At 45.5% G+C, this 14,185-nt stretch overlaps 1 protein-coding gene across 1 annotated transcript in view; it reads right to left on the reverse strand.

Moving 5' to 3' along the window:
- Positions 1-612: 612 nt before the first annotated feature.
- Positions 613-14,185, reverse strand: part of guca1d (guanylate cyclase activator 1d) — a 38,708-nt gene continuing 25,135 nt past the window's right edge. The window contains exons 3-4 of the mRNA XM_029701749.1: positions 1,240-1,327; positions 613-1,164 (exon numbers count right to left, since the gene is read on the reverse strand). Coding sequence (XP_029557609.1) covers positions 1,040-1,164; positions 1,240-1,327 — 213 coding nt within the window. The 3' untranslated portion in view covers positions 613-1,039. The remainder of the gene's footprint in view (positions 1,165-1,239; positions 1,328-14,185) is intronic.

Raw genomic sequence — 14,185 nt, forward strand, 5'->3', positions numbered from 1 at the left:
GACAGAGTGTGAATGACTGGTGGTGAATGAGGGGCAGGTACAAGAAATGACCTCTTAAAACCTCTTATAACACAAATTCTGTTTGTGATAATAAGATTCTGTGTTATATAGACTTATTAAGGAAAAGTCAAGGACGGGAGGAGGGTGCGTGACTTTAAAAATCGCAGAGTAAATAAAACTGGCAACATGACGCTCTTGGAACTCCTACTGTCAAAAGAGGGGGAAAGGGCTGGGAAAAAAATAACAAAGTGATTCCAACATTCGAAAGGAGGGAAAAAGGGCAGGCACTTCAGAACCCTAGGGTCTCTATCTGTGCCTGTTTATGATCATACCTACAGAGGAGATGATTAGAGTCAAGACCTTTACCTGACCATGTGACCTGACTCCTGAACATAGCCTATAATTAAAGCCCAAAGCATCTCCTTGTGGCGGTCAAATGGTCAGGAAAACTCCTGGCCCTATAGTGATGATTTATGATAGAGAATTCTCTCTCTCTCTCACAATCCAAGTGTTCATCTTGCTGAGTGGTCAGAGAGCGAACACAAACATGAAGAATGTGAAGATGGTATCTTTACCGCTCTCCATAGCTGTCCTTTTAAATGTTCTCTTTCATTCAGTTTGTTTGTTGTGATGGTGTTGAAGAAGGGTCTCTCAATGTCTTCCTCCCTTCATCCATCCCTTCATCTGTGTGTGGTTAGTGGGCTGCAGTACAGGATTGGATGCCTCAGTCTTCAGCAGTCTGGGACTATTTAGTAATTAGTTATTCGGAACCCTGTTAGCTGCTTCTCTTCCTAGAGTCCACTACGTACGGACTACATTGTTCACCCCCAGACCTGGCAGTGTGACATAGAACCCTCATTGGGGAACAACAGTCTTGTTTCATAAGGTAACGCATTCCCTCAGGTCCGTTGTGCGGGCAAATCTCACAATTATTAGTTTGTGGGGTAAATGTTTGTAATGGACTTAAGTCTTTCTGTCATCTCTCTCCCCCGGTCACAGGTGTACATAGTGGCTATGGCGGTGGTTGGCCTGGTCTCTCTCAGACTACTATTCCTTGGACGATGATGATGAGTACGGGTGTGAGGTCCATCATCTTCTTCAGCATCTCCATGATGTCGTCGTGACCCTTCGCCCCCTCGATGAACTCCTCTAGGGTCAGCTCACCTGAGGGGGGAGGAGGGGACAGGTCAGGGGTCAACTCACAATAACCTCCAGGAAGACAGACTCCTGGACTCTTACCCTCTCCGTTGATGTCGATCTTCTCGAATATGAGCGACACAATCTCCTCTGGGGTGACATCCTGGTTCCGCGTGATGTCCTGGATTGCCTGAGAGAGAGAGAGAGAGACATTTCTTAATTGCTTGAATGCAATTCTTGAAACAATGATGTCGATGTTCAAAACAGTTGATAAAAGACACAGAAATCCCTAAAAACTGCAAATACATAAATCAAAATAACATATTGCCTAAAAATCTATTATTACAACCACAAATATCTATTGGAAAAGGCTAGCAAAATAAAGTGTTAGTTTGTCTTTAAAAACATTCCACCATCGTCATAGATTTATTTTCAATCACTAGGGGCCCTATTCAATCCGCATCATGGAAATTCAGCTTTACAGCAGGAGACTGCATTCACGACAAGAGCTGCTTGTTAGGGGTGTGCCGAGTACTTGGACAAAACAAGTATCATAACGGATATGCTGAATTTTTGGAATACGATTATGACAAGTATTTTTTGTATTATCCGTGATCGGGAAAAAAAATCATTTCAGCTGCCAGCACACATCTCTCTTTCACTCAGTGTGAAGCGCTGTGTGCTCTAAACAACTATTGGCTAGTTCTTCTGCCTGTAAAGAAACGGGCGGGGTATCGGTTGAGCCTGCTGCAACGAGATTGGATTAGAACAAGCCGCTCTCCCTCTGCTCTCATTTCCTCAGACAGACACCTATCACTCAGCCACTCATCTCAGGGCACAAGTCTCCCCTTCTCCAAACATCATGTATGAATCAGAATCCGTTGCTAGTCATTGTTGTTCAATCTAGTTATTTTCTGTAGACTTTGCTGAGGCCATAGGGTTGTTTTTGTCTGTCTACTTGGCGTTGTTTAGTAGCCCTCCTTTGTCTGTCTGTATAATTATTCTATTGTTGACAATGTCTGTTGTTACGTCTTGATCCAAGCCCATGCTTCTTGCTATTATTATTTATTCTCGCCCAGGCATGTTTACTGAGCTACAGATCATTAGAAAATAAAACGACAAATGTAGTTTATTTTGATTGATCAAATGTTGTGGCATAATTGTCAGGAGAGAAATTTTGCTCCTCTCTAAAGTGAACCCATATATGGGTAAAGTTAATTATCCTACCTTCATCTAAATCTGTCTGGAGTAAATGCAGGCAGTAGTAGCCAGCCATGCATTAGCCTATTTACTGTATTAGCCTATTTCGTTGATAATTGAATAGGACTAAGTAAGTAAATAGCCCTAATGTGCATTTTCATCTGTCAGGGTCATTCACATTTGAATAATGTGTGTGAATGAGTGAAGGAACATAACAATGTGATCTGAGTGATAGCGGAGTAATGCGCACTTGAGGTATAGGCTTTACCGGCATTTAAAGCACACTTCCGGGTTTTCCGACCACGAGTAAATCCGATTACAAGTATCAAGTGTGATAAACGGTTACGATTGCGAATACAAGTATGACAAAATAGGCACAGCCCTACTGCTTACGTTGGCTCAATCGGAAATGACCTCTACATTTCTCCAGTGGAATCTGTAAGACTTCAGCTTTACAGTTTGAATAGAGCCATTGATCATGATGAACTAAATTATAATTACATGAAACATTATATCCAACATAATTATTTATTTTATCTTTGATAAAAAAAAATAAAAAATAAACACAAACAGCATGACAACAGCACAACCACAACACCTGATACACACCACAACATGCCCTGTCCATGAAGGTACAAAAACACACAGTAGCCTCCCCTTTCCATACAGATAAAAAAACATTAGGAACACCTTCCTATTATTGAGGTGCACCCCCTTTGGCCCTCAGAACAGAATAAATTTGTCGGACATGGACTGAAAGGTGTCGAAAGTGTTCCACAGGGTTGCTGGCCCATGTTGACTCCATTGCTTCCCCCAGTTGTGTTAAGTTGGCTGGATGCCCATTGGGTGGTGGACCATTCTTGATATACACAGGAAACTGTGGAGCGTGAAAAACCCAGCAGCGTTGTAGTTCTTGACACCTAAACTCAGCAAAAAAAGAAACGTCCCTTTTTCAGGACCCTGTCTTTCAAACATAATTCGTAAAAATCCAAATAACTTCACAGATCTTCATTGTAAAGGGTTTAAACACTGTTTCCCATGCTTGTTCAATGAACCATAAACAATTAATGAACATGCACCTGTGGAACGGTCGTTAAGACACTAACAGCTGACAGACGGTAGGCAATTAAGGTCACAGTTATGAAAACTTAGGACACCCAAAGAGGCCTTTCTACTGACTCTGAAAAACACCTAAAGCAAGATGCCCAGGGTCCCTGCTCATCTGCGTGAACGTGCCTTAGGCATGCTGCAAGGAGGCATGAGGACTGCAGATTTGGCCAGGGCAATAAATTGCAATGTCTGTACTGTGAGACGCCTAAGACAGCGCTACAGGGACGTGCTTAATGGGATTCAATCCCATTGAGCACGTCTGGGACCTGTTGGATCGGAGGGAGAGGGCTAGGGCCATTCCCCCCAGAAATGTACGGGAACTTGCAGGTGCCTTGGTGGAAGAGTGGGGTAACATCTTACAGCAAGAACTGGCTAATCTGGTGCAGTCCATTAGGAGGAGATGCACTGCAGTACTTAATGCAGCTGGTGGCCACACCAGATACTGACTGTTACTTTTGATTTTGACCCCCCCTTTGTTCAGGGACACATTATTCCATTTCTGTTAGTCACATGTATGTGGAACTTGTTCAGTTTATGTCTCAGTTGTTGAATCTTGTTATGTTCATACAAATATTTGCACATGTTACGTTTGCTGAAAATAAACGCAGTTGACAGTGAGAGGACGTTTCTTTTTTTGCTCAGTTTACTACCATACCCCTTTCAAAGGCACTTAAATATTTTGTCTTGCCCATTCACCCTCTGAAAGAGCACTCAGTGCACATATAAAATTCAAACACCATTATGTCTGTTAGGAAATGTCACACTCGTCAAGATGGTCAATGTAAGGTTTCCAGATTTTATCATACATTTATTTTTTTCATTCATTTTATAAAACACATAATCTAATGGAAAGAATTCAGAAAGCATTCCTACCCCTTGACTTATTCCATATTTTGTTGTGTTACTGCGTGAATTCAAAACTGATTAAATAGATTTTTGTTGTATCACCCATCGACACACAACACCCCATAATGACAAAGTAAAAACATGTATTTTTAAATGTTTTAATGAAATACAGAAATATCTCTTTTACATAAGTATTCCCACCCCTAAGTCAGTACATGTTAGAAGCCCCTTTGGCACTGACTACAGCTGTGAGTCTGTCACGTTCTTTGTAATAATGATCGGACCAAGGCGCAGCGTGAGTAGCGTGCCACATAATTTATTAGAAAGTGAAACTTAGAAAAATTACAAAACAATAAAGAATAAACGAACCGTGACGACAATGCAACTACACATAAACACAATATCCCATAACCCACAGGTGGAAAACATGCTACTTAAGTATGATCCCCAATTAGAGACAACGATTACCAGCTGCCTCTAATTTGGAATCATACAAATCACCCAAACATAGAAAAACTAAACTAGAACCCCACATAGAAAATATAAACTAGATTAACCGCCAGTCTCACCTACTCTACCATAGAAAATAAGAGCTCTCTATGGTCAGGACGTGACAGTACCCCCCCCCCCCCCAAAGGTGCGGACTCCGACCGCAAAACCTGAAACAAAAAGGGAGGGTTAGGGGGGCTGTCTAGTGGCGGTGGTGGCTCTGGTGCGGGGCGAAGTACTGGCTCATCCCGCGGATCCGCCAGCATCGGTGGCGGCTCTGGTGCGGGACAAAGAACCCGCTCATCCCACAGATCCACCAGTATCGGGGGCGGCTCTGGTGCGGGCCGAAGAACCAGCTCATCCTGCGGATCCAGCCATGGACCCAGGCTGAACACTGTGCCTGGACTGGGCACCAATGCAGAAGAAGACTCTGGCCTTGAAGCTGGAGGTCCCGGACCGTGGGCCGTCTCAGGAGGTTCCGGGCTGTGTACTGTCTCAGGAGGCTCCGGACTGTGGACTGTCGTTGGAGGTTCCGAACTGTGAAACGTCGTTGGAGATTCTGGACTGTGAAACGTTGCCGGAGGTTCTGGACTGTGAAACGTCGCCGGAAGCTCTGGACTGGGAACCATCGCCGGAAGCTCTGGACTGGGGACCGTCGCCGGAAGCTCTGGACTGGGGACCGTCGCCGGAAGCTCTGGACTGGGGACCATCGCCGGAAGCTCTGGACTGGGGACCGTCACCGGAAGCTCTGGACTGGGGACCGTCGCCGGAAGCTCTGGAATGGAAAGGCGCACTGGATGCCTGATGCATGGGGCCGGCACAGGTGGCGCCAGACTGGTAACACGCACCTTAGGGCGAGTGCGGGGAGCAGGCACAGGACGTACCTGACTGAGGACACGCACTTCAGGAAGAGTGCGAGGAAGAGGCACAGGACGTACTGGACTGGGAATGCGCACTGGAGGCCCAGTGCGTGGAGCCGGCACAGGTGGCACCAGACTGGTGACACGCACTTCAGGGCGAGTGCAGGGAGCAGGCACAGGACGCACTGGGCTGTGGAGGCGCACTGGAGACCTGGTGCATAAAACCGGCACAGGTAGCGCCGGACTGGTGACACGCACCTCAGGGCGAGTGCGGGTAGCAGGCACAGGACGTACCTGACTGGGAACACGCACTTCGGGGAGAGTGCGAGGAGCAGACACAGGACGTACTGGGCTGTGGAGGCGCACTGGAGACCTGGTGCGTAGAACCGGTGCAGGATATACTGGACCGTGGAGGCGCACCGGAGGTCTGGAACGTAGAGCTGGCACAACCTGTCCTGGCTGGATTCTCACTTTAGCCTGGCAAGTGCGGGGTGCTGGCACAGGACGCACTGGGCTGTGAAGGCACACTGGCGACACAGTGCGTAGAGCTGGCGCAGGATATCCTGGACCGAGGAGACGTACTGGAGACCAGGAGCGCTGAGCCAGCACAACCCGTCCTGGCTGGATGCTCACTTTCGCACGGCAAGTGCGAGGAGCTGGTACAGAACACACCAGGCTGTGGATGCGTACTGGAGACACATTGCGTATCTCCGCAAAACATGGTGCCTGACTAGTCCCACGCTCCTCACGGTGACTGTCTTGCTCCAGACACCAAACCATCCACTCTACCTCATCACTCCCCTCAACTATCTCACAATACTCCTCGCTCACTCTCTCCCAATATTCCTCTTCGCTCACCGACTGGCCCCTCGCCGACCACTCCATGTGCCCCCCCCCCCCACAAAAAAACATCTGGGCTGTCTCTTGGGCTTCCGTTGTGGTTGCGAACCCCAGAGTCGTCGTTGATCCTCCTTCGCTGCCTCCGCCTGCTTCCATGGCAGGCTCTTGTCTCCTGCCATGATCTCCTCCCACGTCCAGGAAGTCCTCTACTCCCTTCTCTCCCGTGCCCAGGATCCCTGCTCCTCCTGGTCACACTGCTTGGTCCTGGTATGATGGGATATTCTGTCACGTTCTTTGTAATAATGATCGGACCAAGGCGCAGCGTGAGTAGCGTACCACATAATTTATTAGAAAGTGAAACTTAGAAAAATTACAAAACAATTACAACCAGCTGCCTCTAATTGGGAATCATACAAATCACCCAAACATAGAAAATATAAACTAGATTAACCCCCCAGTCACGCCCTGACCTACTCTACCATAGAAAATAAGAGCTCTCTATGGTCAGGACGTGACAGTCTTTCTTGGTAAGTCTCTAAGAACTTTGCATACTTGGTTTGTACAATATTTGCATATTATTAAAAAAAATCTTCAAGCTCTGTCAAGTTGGTTGTTGATCATTGCTTGACAGCCATTTTGAAATCTTGCTATAGATTTTCAAGCCGATTTAAGTAAAAACTGTAACTCGGCCACTCAGGAACATTCAATGTCGTCTTGGTGAGCAACTCCAGTGTATATTTGACCTTGTGTTTTAGGTTATTGTCCTGCGGAAAGGTGAATTTGTCTCCCAGTGTCTGTTGAAAAGCAGACGTAGCCAGGTTTTTATCTATGATTTTGCCTGTGCTTAGCTCTACTCCATTTATTTTTACCCTAAAAAAACTCCTTAGTCCTTGCCGATGACAAGCATACACATAAAATGATGCAGCCACCACCATGCTTGAGAATATAAAGAGTGCTACTCTATGATGTGCTGTGTTTGCCCGAAACATAGAGCTTTGTATTCAGGACATGAAGTTAATTTCTTTGCAACATTTTCAGCAATTTAATTTCAGTGTCTTAATGAATGTTTTGAAATATTTTTATTCTGTACAGGCTTCCATTTTTCACTCTGTCATTTACAGTATGTTAGTATTGTGGAGTAACTACAATGTTGTTGATCCGTCCTCCGTTTTCTCCTATCACAGCCATTCAACTCTGTAATGGTTTTAAAGTCGCCATTGGCCTCATGGTGAAATCCCTAAGCAGTTTCCTTCCTCTCAGGCAACTGAGTTAGGAAGGATGCCTGTATATTTGCAGTGACTGGGTGTATTGATACACCATTCAAAGTGTGATTAAGAACTTCACCATTCTCAAAGGGATACTCAATGTCTGCTTTTTTTTACCCATCTACCCAACCTGGTCTCAAAGCATTTGGTATTATTCTGTATGTAAATCCAGTATCCATTTAGTACATGTTACGTTTCGTATGGTATGTATTCATTTGTGGATGTCCATCACCAATTTCGTATGATATGTTATGAATTACAATTCATATTATATGTTACTAATTTACAAAAACGTACAATATGTTACGAATTTGCAAAATATACAATATGTTATGAATTTGAAAAACATATGATATGTTACAAATTGTTGCGAGGTGGCTAACATTAGCTAGCTGGTTAACGTTAACTAGGCTAGGAGTTAGGGTTAAGGTTAGGAGTTAGGTTAAAGGGTTAAGGTTAGGGTTAGGGGAAGGGTTAGCTAAAAGGGTTAAGGTAAGGGTTAGGGGAAGGGTTAGCTAACATACTAAGTATACATAACAAAAAATATAAATGCAACATGCAACAATTTCAAAGATTTTACTGAGTTACACTTCTAGAAGGAAATCAGTCAATTGAAATACATTCATTAGGTCTATTCTATGGATTTCACATTCACTAGGCCTAATCTATGGATTTCACATGACTGGGCACTGGTGCAGCCATGGGTGGGCCTGGGAGGGAATAGCCCCCCTCCTCAGACGATCCCGCAGGTGAAGAAGCCGGATGTGGAGGTCCTGGTTACACGTGGTCTGCGGTTGTGAGGCCGGTTGGATGTACTACCAAATTCTCTAAAACAACAACGGACGTGGCTTATGGTAGAGAAATTAACATTAAATTCCCTAGCAACATCTCTGTTGGACATTCCTGCAGTCCGAATGCCAATTGCACACTCCCTCAAAACTTGGGACATCTGTTGCATTGTGTTGTGTGACAAAACTGCACATTTTAGAGTGGCCTTTTATTGTCCCCAGCACAAGGTGCACCTGTGTAATGATCATGCTGTTTAATCAGCTTCTTGACATACCACACCTGTCAGGTGGATAGATTCACTTCACAATTTGTGAACAAAATTTGAGAAAAATAAGCTTTTTGTGCATATGGATAATTTCGAGGATCTTTTATTTCAGCTCATGAAAAATGTGACCAACACTTTAAATGTTGTGTTAATATTTTTGTTCAGTATAGTTGAAAAGTTGCTAATTAGCTAAAATGCTAAAGTTGTCCGTTAAGCGAGTCAAACTCACAACCTTTGAGTTGCTAGACGATATACAAATTGGCTTAATTATTTATTTACTAACTAACTAAATAATGACACAGAATTACATAACAAACAAACAGTAGATATTTGGGTTACTACATGATACAAAGAAAAAGTCCCTAGCGGACGAAGCCAATATGATGGCTTGGTGGACATAGGAAAGGGGTGGGGACTGAGAAAGAGCGGAAAAGACAAAATGGATTCACTACACACAGTGGATATTATATTAATTGAAATGCTAATCCTTTCCACATGAACGGCCGCTCATTCGAGAATAATTGCAATGTATATATTTATGTTGTCTTCTCTGTTGGAATCGCCTGTCCGTCTGCTGGAGAGTCAGTTCATCAGAGAGCCTCTGGTTAATTTCCCCAGAAGTCACAATGTCCTTAGTGTTTGTTGCTTTCCCCACGGCTCTGGATAGTGTCTGTTGTAATGAATACATCAGGCGTACCATGTTTTTAGTATAGATGTTTCAGCGGTTGTCGGTATTCTCGTACTAGATTTACGTAATTTCTAGCTGCAGACTAGTAATTATAAGTCTAAGACATCCAATCTGGAACTGAGTGAGTAATGTTTAGTCTGAAGCTATATTTTATTTCCAAACGATAAGAAGAAAAATACATTACAATACTTCATAAGGAATGAATGCTAAGTTAAGGCTACCAAGCTTGATACAACTTCAATTAGCACTGACATGTCAAGTGAGAGGTGTCAAAGCCCTTCAGCCCAACAATGTCAGGAGAGTCGCACAGTCTACTCCAACCAAATGGAGAGGCCTTCGAAGCTGCCTCCCGCTGTTCAGAGGTAATTAAAATACAGAACCCCTGTGTATGTAAAGAATGATAAGGCAAGAAAAGAGCACAAAATCAAGTTCCTTATGGAAAATCAAGAGACACTTTTTGCTGACTATTATAAAAATGGGAACATCAGCAACCTCATCCTCCACACAGACCATCCCCTGGCATGGCACAGTGCTATATTAGCACACTACCCCTCTGTTAAGAGGGCGGGGGTGTTAACGAGGGGTGGAAACTCAGGATACTAGACAACGAGGACTCTGAGTCAGCTAATATACATCTCCATAAGCCTGGAACAGTATTGGTACAGGGCAACCACAAACAGTTTCAGCTGGACTTTCACCTAACCAAAGAATTAGCTCAGCAGGAGAAGCTCTCCCTTGAGAAAGATAACCACACCCCGAGCGCGTCAGACCAGATCTCTTTATTATATAACCCCACAGACAAGCAACCCCAAGCGGAAAGTCAACCTCCCAGCACAGAGTACTACTCCCTCATTGAAATGAAGGATAAATTCATCCAGCTGGAGGCAAGGCAGGTGGAGCTGGAACAGCAGGTGATTACATGCCAGTCAGCACAGACCCAGACAACAGTCCAGCACAAAAACACCCCCTTAACCAGACCCGGAGAGCTGGAGGTGGAGAGAGACATATCTGCACTCTGGACTGTGGTGAGACAAGTTCAACAGGAGAAAAAGCAGGAGCAAGAGGAGAACAGAGCACTAGAGGAGAGGATCAGACTGCTGGAGGAGAGGGTGAGGGGGATGGCGTGTGACGGAGAATAACCTACTAGAGAGGTGGCCACCCTCGCAGAGAAGCCAGCAGAAAAGCCCACCTCAGCTCCTGACAAAAGTCTAAACACCACAGCAGAACAGTCCACCCCAGACCCTGATCATAGCGTCAACATCACAGCGGGACAGACAAATGAAGAACCCCAAGCCCAGGGTCTCACCCCCTCTGAGCATCCGCCTGGTCAACCACCCTGATAGCCCTCCTGATATCCCCCCCATACCCACTGAGGACATACACAAGACACAGATTGTACTCCTTATGGACTCAACCGGGAAATATATACCAGAAACACAGTGTGTCTAAACTCTGGTGTCCAAACACCCAGTGCGCCCTAGACCTTCTGTCTGAGGACCAACCAGGTTCACCTAGTCACATAATAATACACACAGGCACAAACAACCTGAAAACACAGCTGGAAAGGGTGGCCACAACACTCAAGGGAGTGATTGAAAAAGCTTCTTCTACTTTCCCCAATGCACCTGTGGTTATATCCACCCTGCTACCACGAAAATACTTCCACCCACCCCCGGACCTACACATGGAGGACCCACGCCGAGAGGACCTACATCCAGACCACAACACCACCAGCCACATACACACCCCCACCCCAACCAATCAACACCCCCCCACGTCAACCATGTCCACACCCCATTTAGGCCACCTCAGATCAGACCTATTCCCCTCCAGCCCACCCCATGCACCCCAACCCCTCAAAGAGGGCCTCAACATGGAAGTCACACATACGCCCAGGTAAACAGGCCCAAACCCCACTCTTACACTTGCCCAAGCCAGTGGCATGTACCAGATGCTCAGCAGGCTCTGCTCACACTTGTAGAGTTCTGTCCTACTATCCAGTTCTGTACCTAAACAATTTGAACTTCTACTTTTAAAAATCCATCTCTCCAAAAATAAGTCTCTCACCGTTGCCGCCTGCTATAGACCACCCTCTGCCCCCAGCTGTGCTCTGGACACCATATGTGAACTGATTGCCCCCCATCTATCTTCAGAGCTCGTGCTGTTAGGTGACCTAAACTGGGACATGCTTAACACCCCAGGATTCCTACAATCTAAGCTTGATGCCCTCAATCTCACACAAATTATCAATGAACCTACCAGGGACCACCCCAAAGCCGTAAACACGGGCACTCTCATAGATATCATCCTTACCAACTTGCCCTCTAAATACACCTCTGCTGTTTTCAAACAAGATCTCAGCGATCACTGCCTCATTGCCTGCATCCGTAATGGGTCAGCGGTCAAACGACCGACCTCCACTCATCACTGTCAAACGCTCCCTGAAACATTTCAGCGAGCAAGCCTTTCTAATCGACCTGGCCCGGGTATCCTGGAAGGATATCGACCTCGCCCCGTCAGTAGAGGATGCCTGGTTATTTTTTTTAAATGCCTTCCTCACCATCTTAAATAAGCATGCCCCATTCAAGAAATTTAGAACCAGGAACAGATATAGCCCTTGGTTCTCTCCAGACCTGACTGCCCTTAACCAACACAAAAACATCCTGTGGCGTTCTGCATTAGCACCGAACAGCCCCCGTGATATGCAACTTTTCAGGGAAGTTGGAAACCAATATACACAGGCAGTTAGAAAAGCCAAGGCTAGCTTTTTCAAGCAGAAATTTGCTTCCTGCAACACAAACTCAAAAGAGTTCTGGGACACTGTAAAGTCCATGGAGAATAAGAACACCTCCTCCCAGCTGCCCACTGCACTGGGGATAGGAAACTCTGTCACAATCGATGAATCCACTATAATTGAGAATTTCAATAAGCATTTTTCTACGGCTGGCCATGCTTTCCACCTGGCTACCCCTACACGGTCAACAGCACTGCACCCCCACAGCTACTCGCCCAAGCCTTCCCCATTTCGCCTTCTCCCAAATCCAGTCAGCTGATGTTCTGAAAGAGCTGCAAAATCTGGACTCCTACAAATCGGCCGGGCTAGACAATCTGGACCCTTTCTTTCTAAAATGATCTGCCAAAATTGTTGCAACCCCTATTACTAGCCTGTTCAACCTCTCTTTCGTGTCGTCTGAGATTCCAAAATATTGGAAAGCAGCTGCTGTCATCCCCCTCTTCAAAGGAGGGGACACTCTTGACCCAAACTGCTACAGACCTACAGTGGGGGAAAAAAGTATTTGATCCCCTGCTGATTTTGTACGTTTGCCCACTTACAAAGAAATGATCAGTCTATAATTTTAATAGTAGGTTCATTTGAACAGTGAGAGACAGAATAACAACAAAATCCAGAAAAACGCATATCAAAAATGTTTTAAAATGATTTGCATTTTAATGAGGGAAATAAGTATTTGACCCCTCTGCAAAACATGACTTAGTACTTGGTGGCAAAACCCTTGTTGGCAATCACAGAGGTCAGACGATTCTTGTAGTTGGCCACCAGGTTTGCACACATCTCAGGAGGGATTTTGTCCCACTCCTCTTTGCAGATATTCTCCAAGTCATTAAGATTTCGAGGCTGACGTTTGGCAACTCGAACCTTCAGCTCCATCCACAGATTTTCTATGGGATTAAGGTCTGGGGACTGGCTAAGCCACTCCAGGACCTTAATGCGCTTCTTCTTGAGCCACTCCTTTGTTGCCTTGGCCGTGTGTTTTGGGTCATTGTCATGCTGGAATACCCATCCACGACCCATTTTCAATGCCCTGGCTGAGGGAAGGAGGTTCTCACCCAAGATTTGATGGTACATGGCCCCGTCCATTGTCAAAATCAGCAGGTGATCAAATACTTTTTTCCCCCAATGTATATCTATCCTACCCTGCCTTTCTAAGATCTTCGAAAGCCAAGTCAACAAACAGATTACCGACCATTTCGAATCCCACCGCCCCTTCTCCGCTATGCAATATGGTTTCAGAGCTGGTCATGGGTGCACCTCAGCCACGCTCAAGGCCCTAATCATCTCCAATCCAAAGTTAAATCTAGAATTGGCTTCTTATTTCCCAACAAAGCATCCTTCACTCATGCTGCCAAACATACCCTCGTAAAACTGACTATCCTACCAATCTTCGACTTCGGCGATGTCATTTACAAAATAGCCTCCTATACCCTACTCAATAAACTGGATGCAGTCTATCACAGTGCCATCCGTTTTGTCACCAAAGCCCCATATACTACCCACCACTGCGACCTGTACGCTCTCGTTGGTTGGCCCTCGCTTCATACTCGTCGCCAAACCCACTGGCTCCAGGTCATCTACAAGACCCTGCTAGGTAAAGTCCCCCCTTATCTCCGCTCACTGGTCACCATAGCAGCACCCACCTGTAGCACGCGCTCCAGCAGGTATATCTCTCTGGTCACCCCCAAAGCCAATTCCTCCTTCGGCCGTCTCTCCTTCCAGTTCTCTGCTGCCAATGACTGGAACGAACTACAAAAATCTCTGAAACTGGAAACACTTATCTCCCTCACTAGCTTTAAGCACCAGCTGTCAGAGCTGCTCACAGATCACTGCGCCAGTACATAGCCCATCTATAATTTAGCCCAAACAACTACCTCTTCCCCTACTGTATTTATTTATTTATTT

Source organism: Salmo trutta, chromosome 19 (genome assembly GCF_901001165.1).
Source record: "Salmo trutta chromosome 19, fSalTru1.1, whole genome shotgun sequence".
Taxonomy (NCBI): domain Eukaryota; kingdom Metazoa; phylum Chordata; class Actinopteri; order Salmoniformes; family Salmonidae; genus Salmo; species Salmo trutta.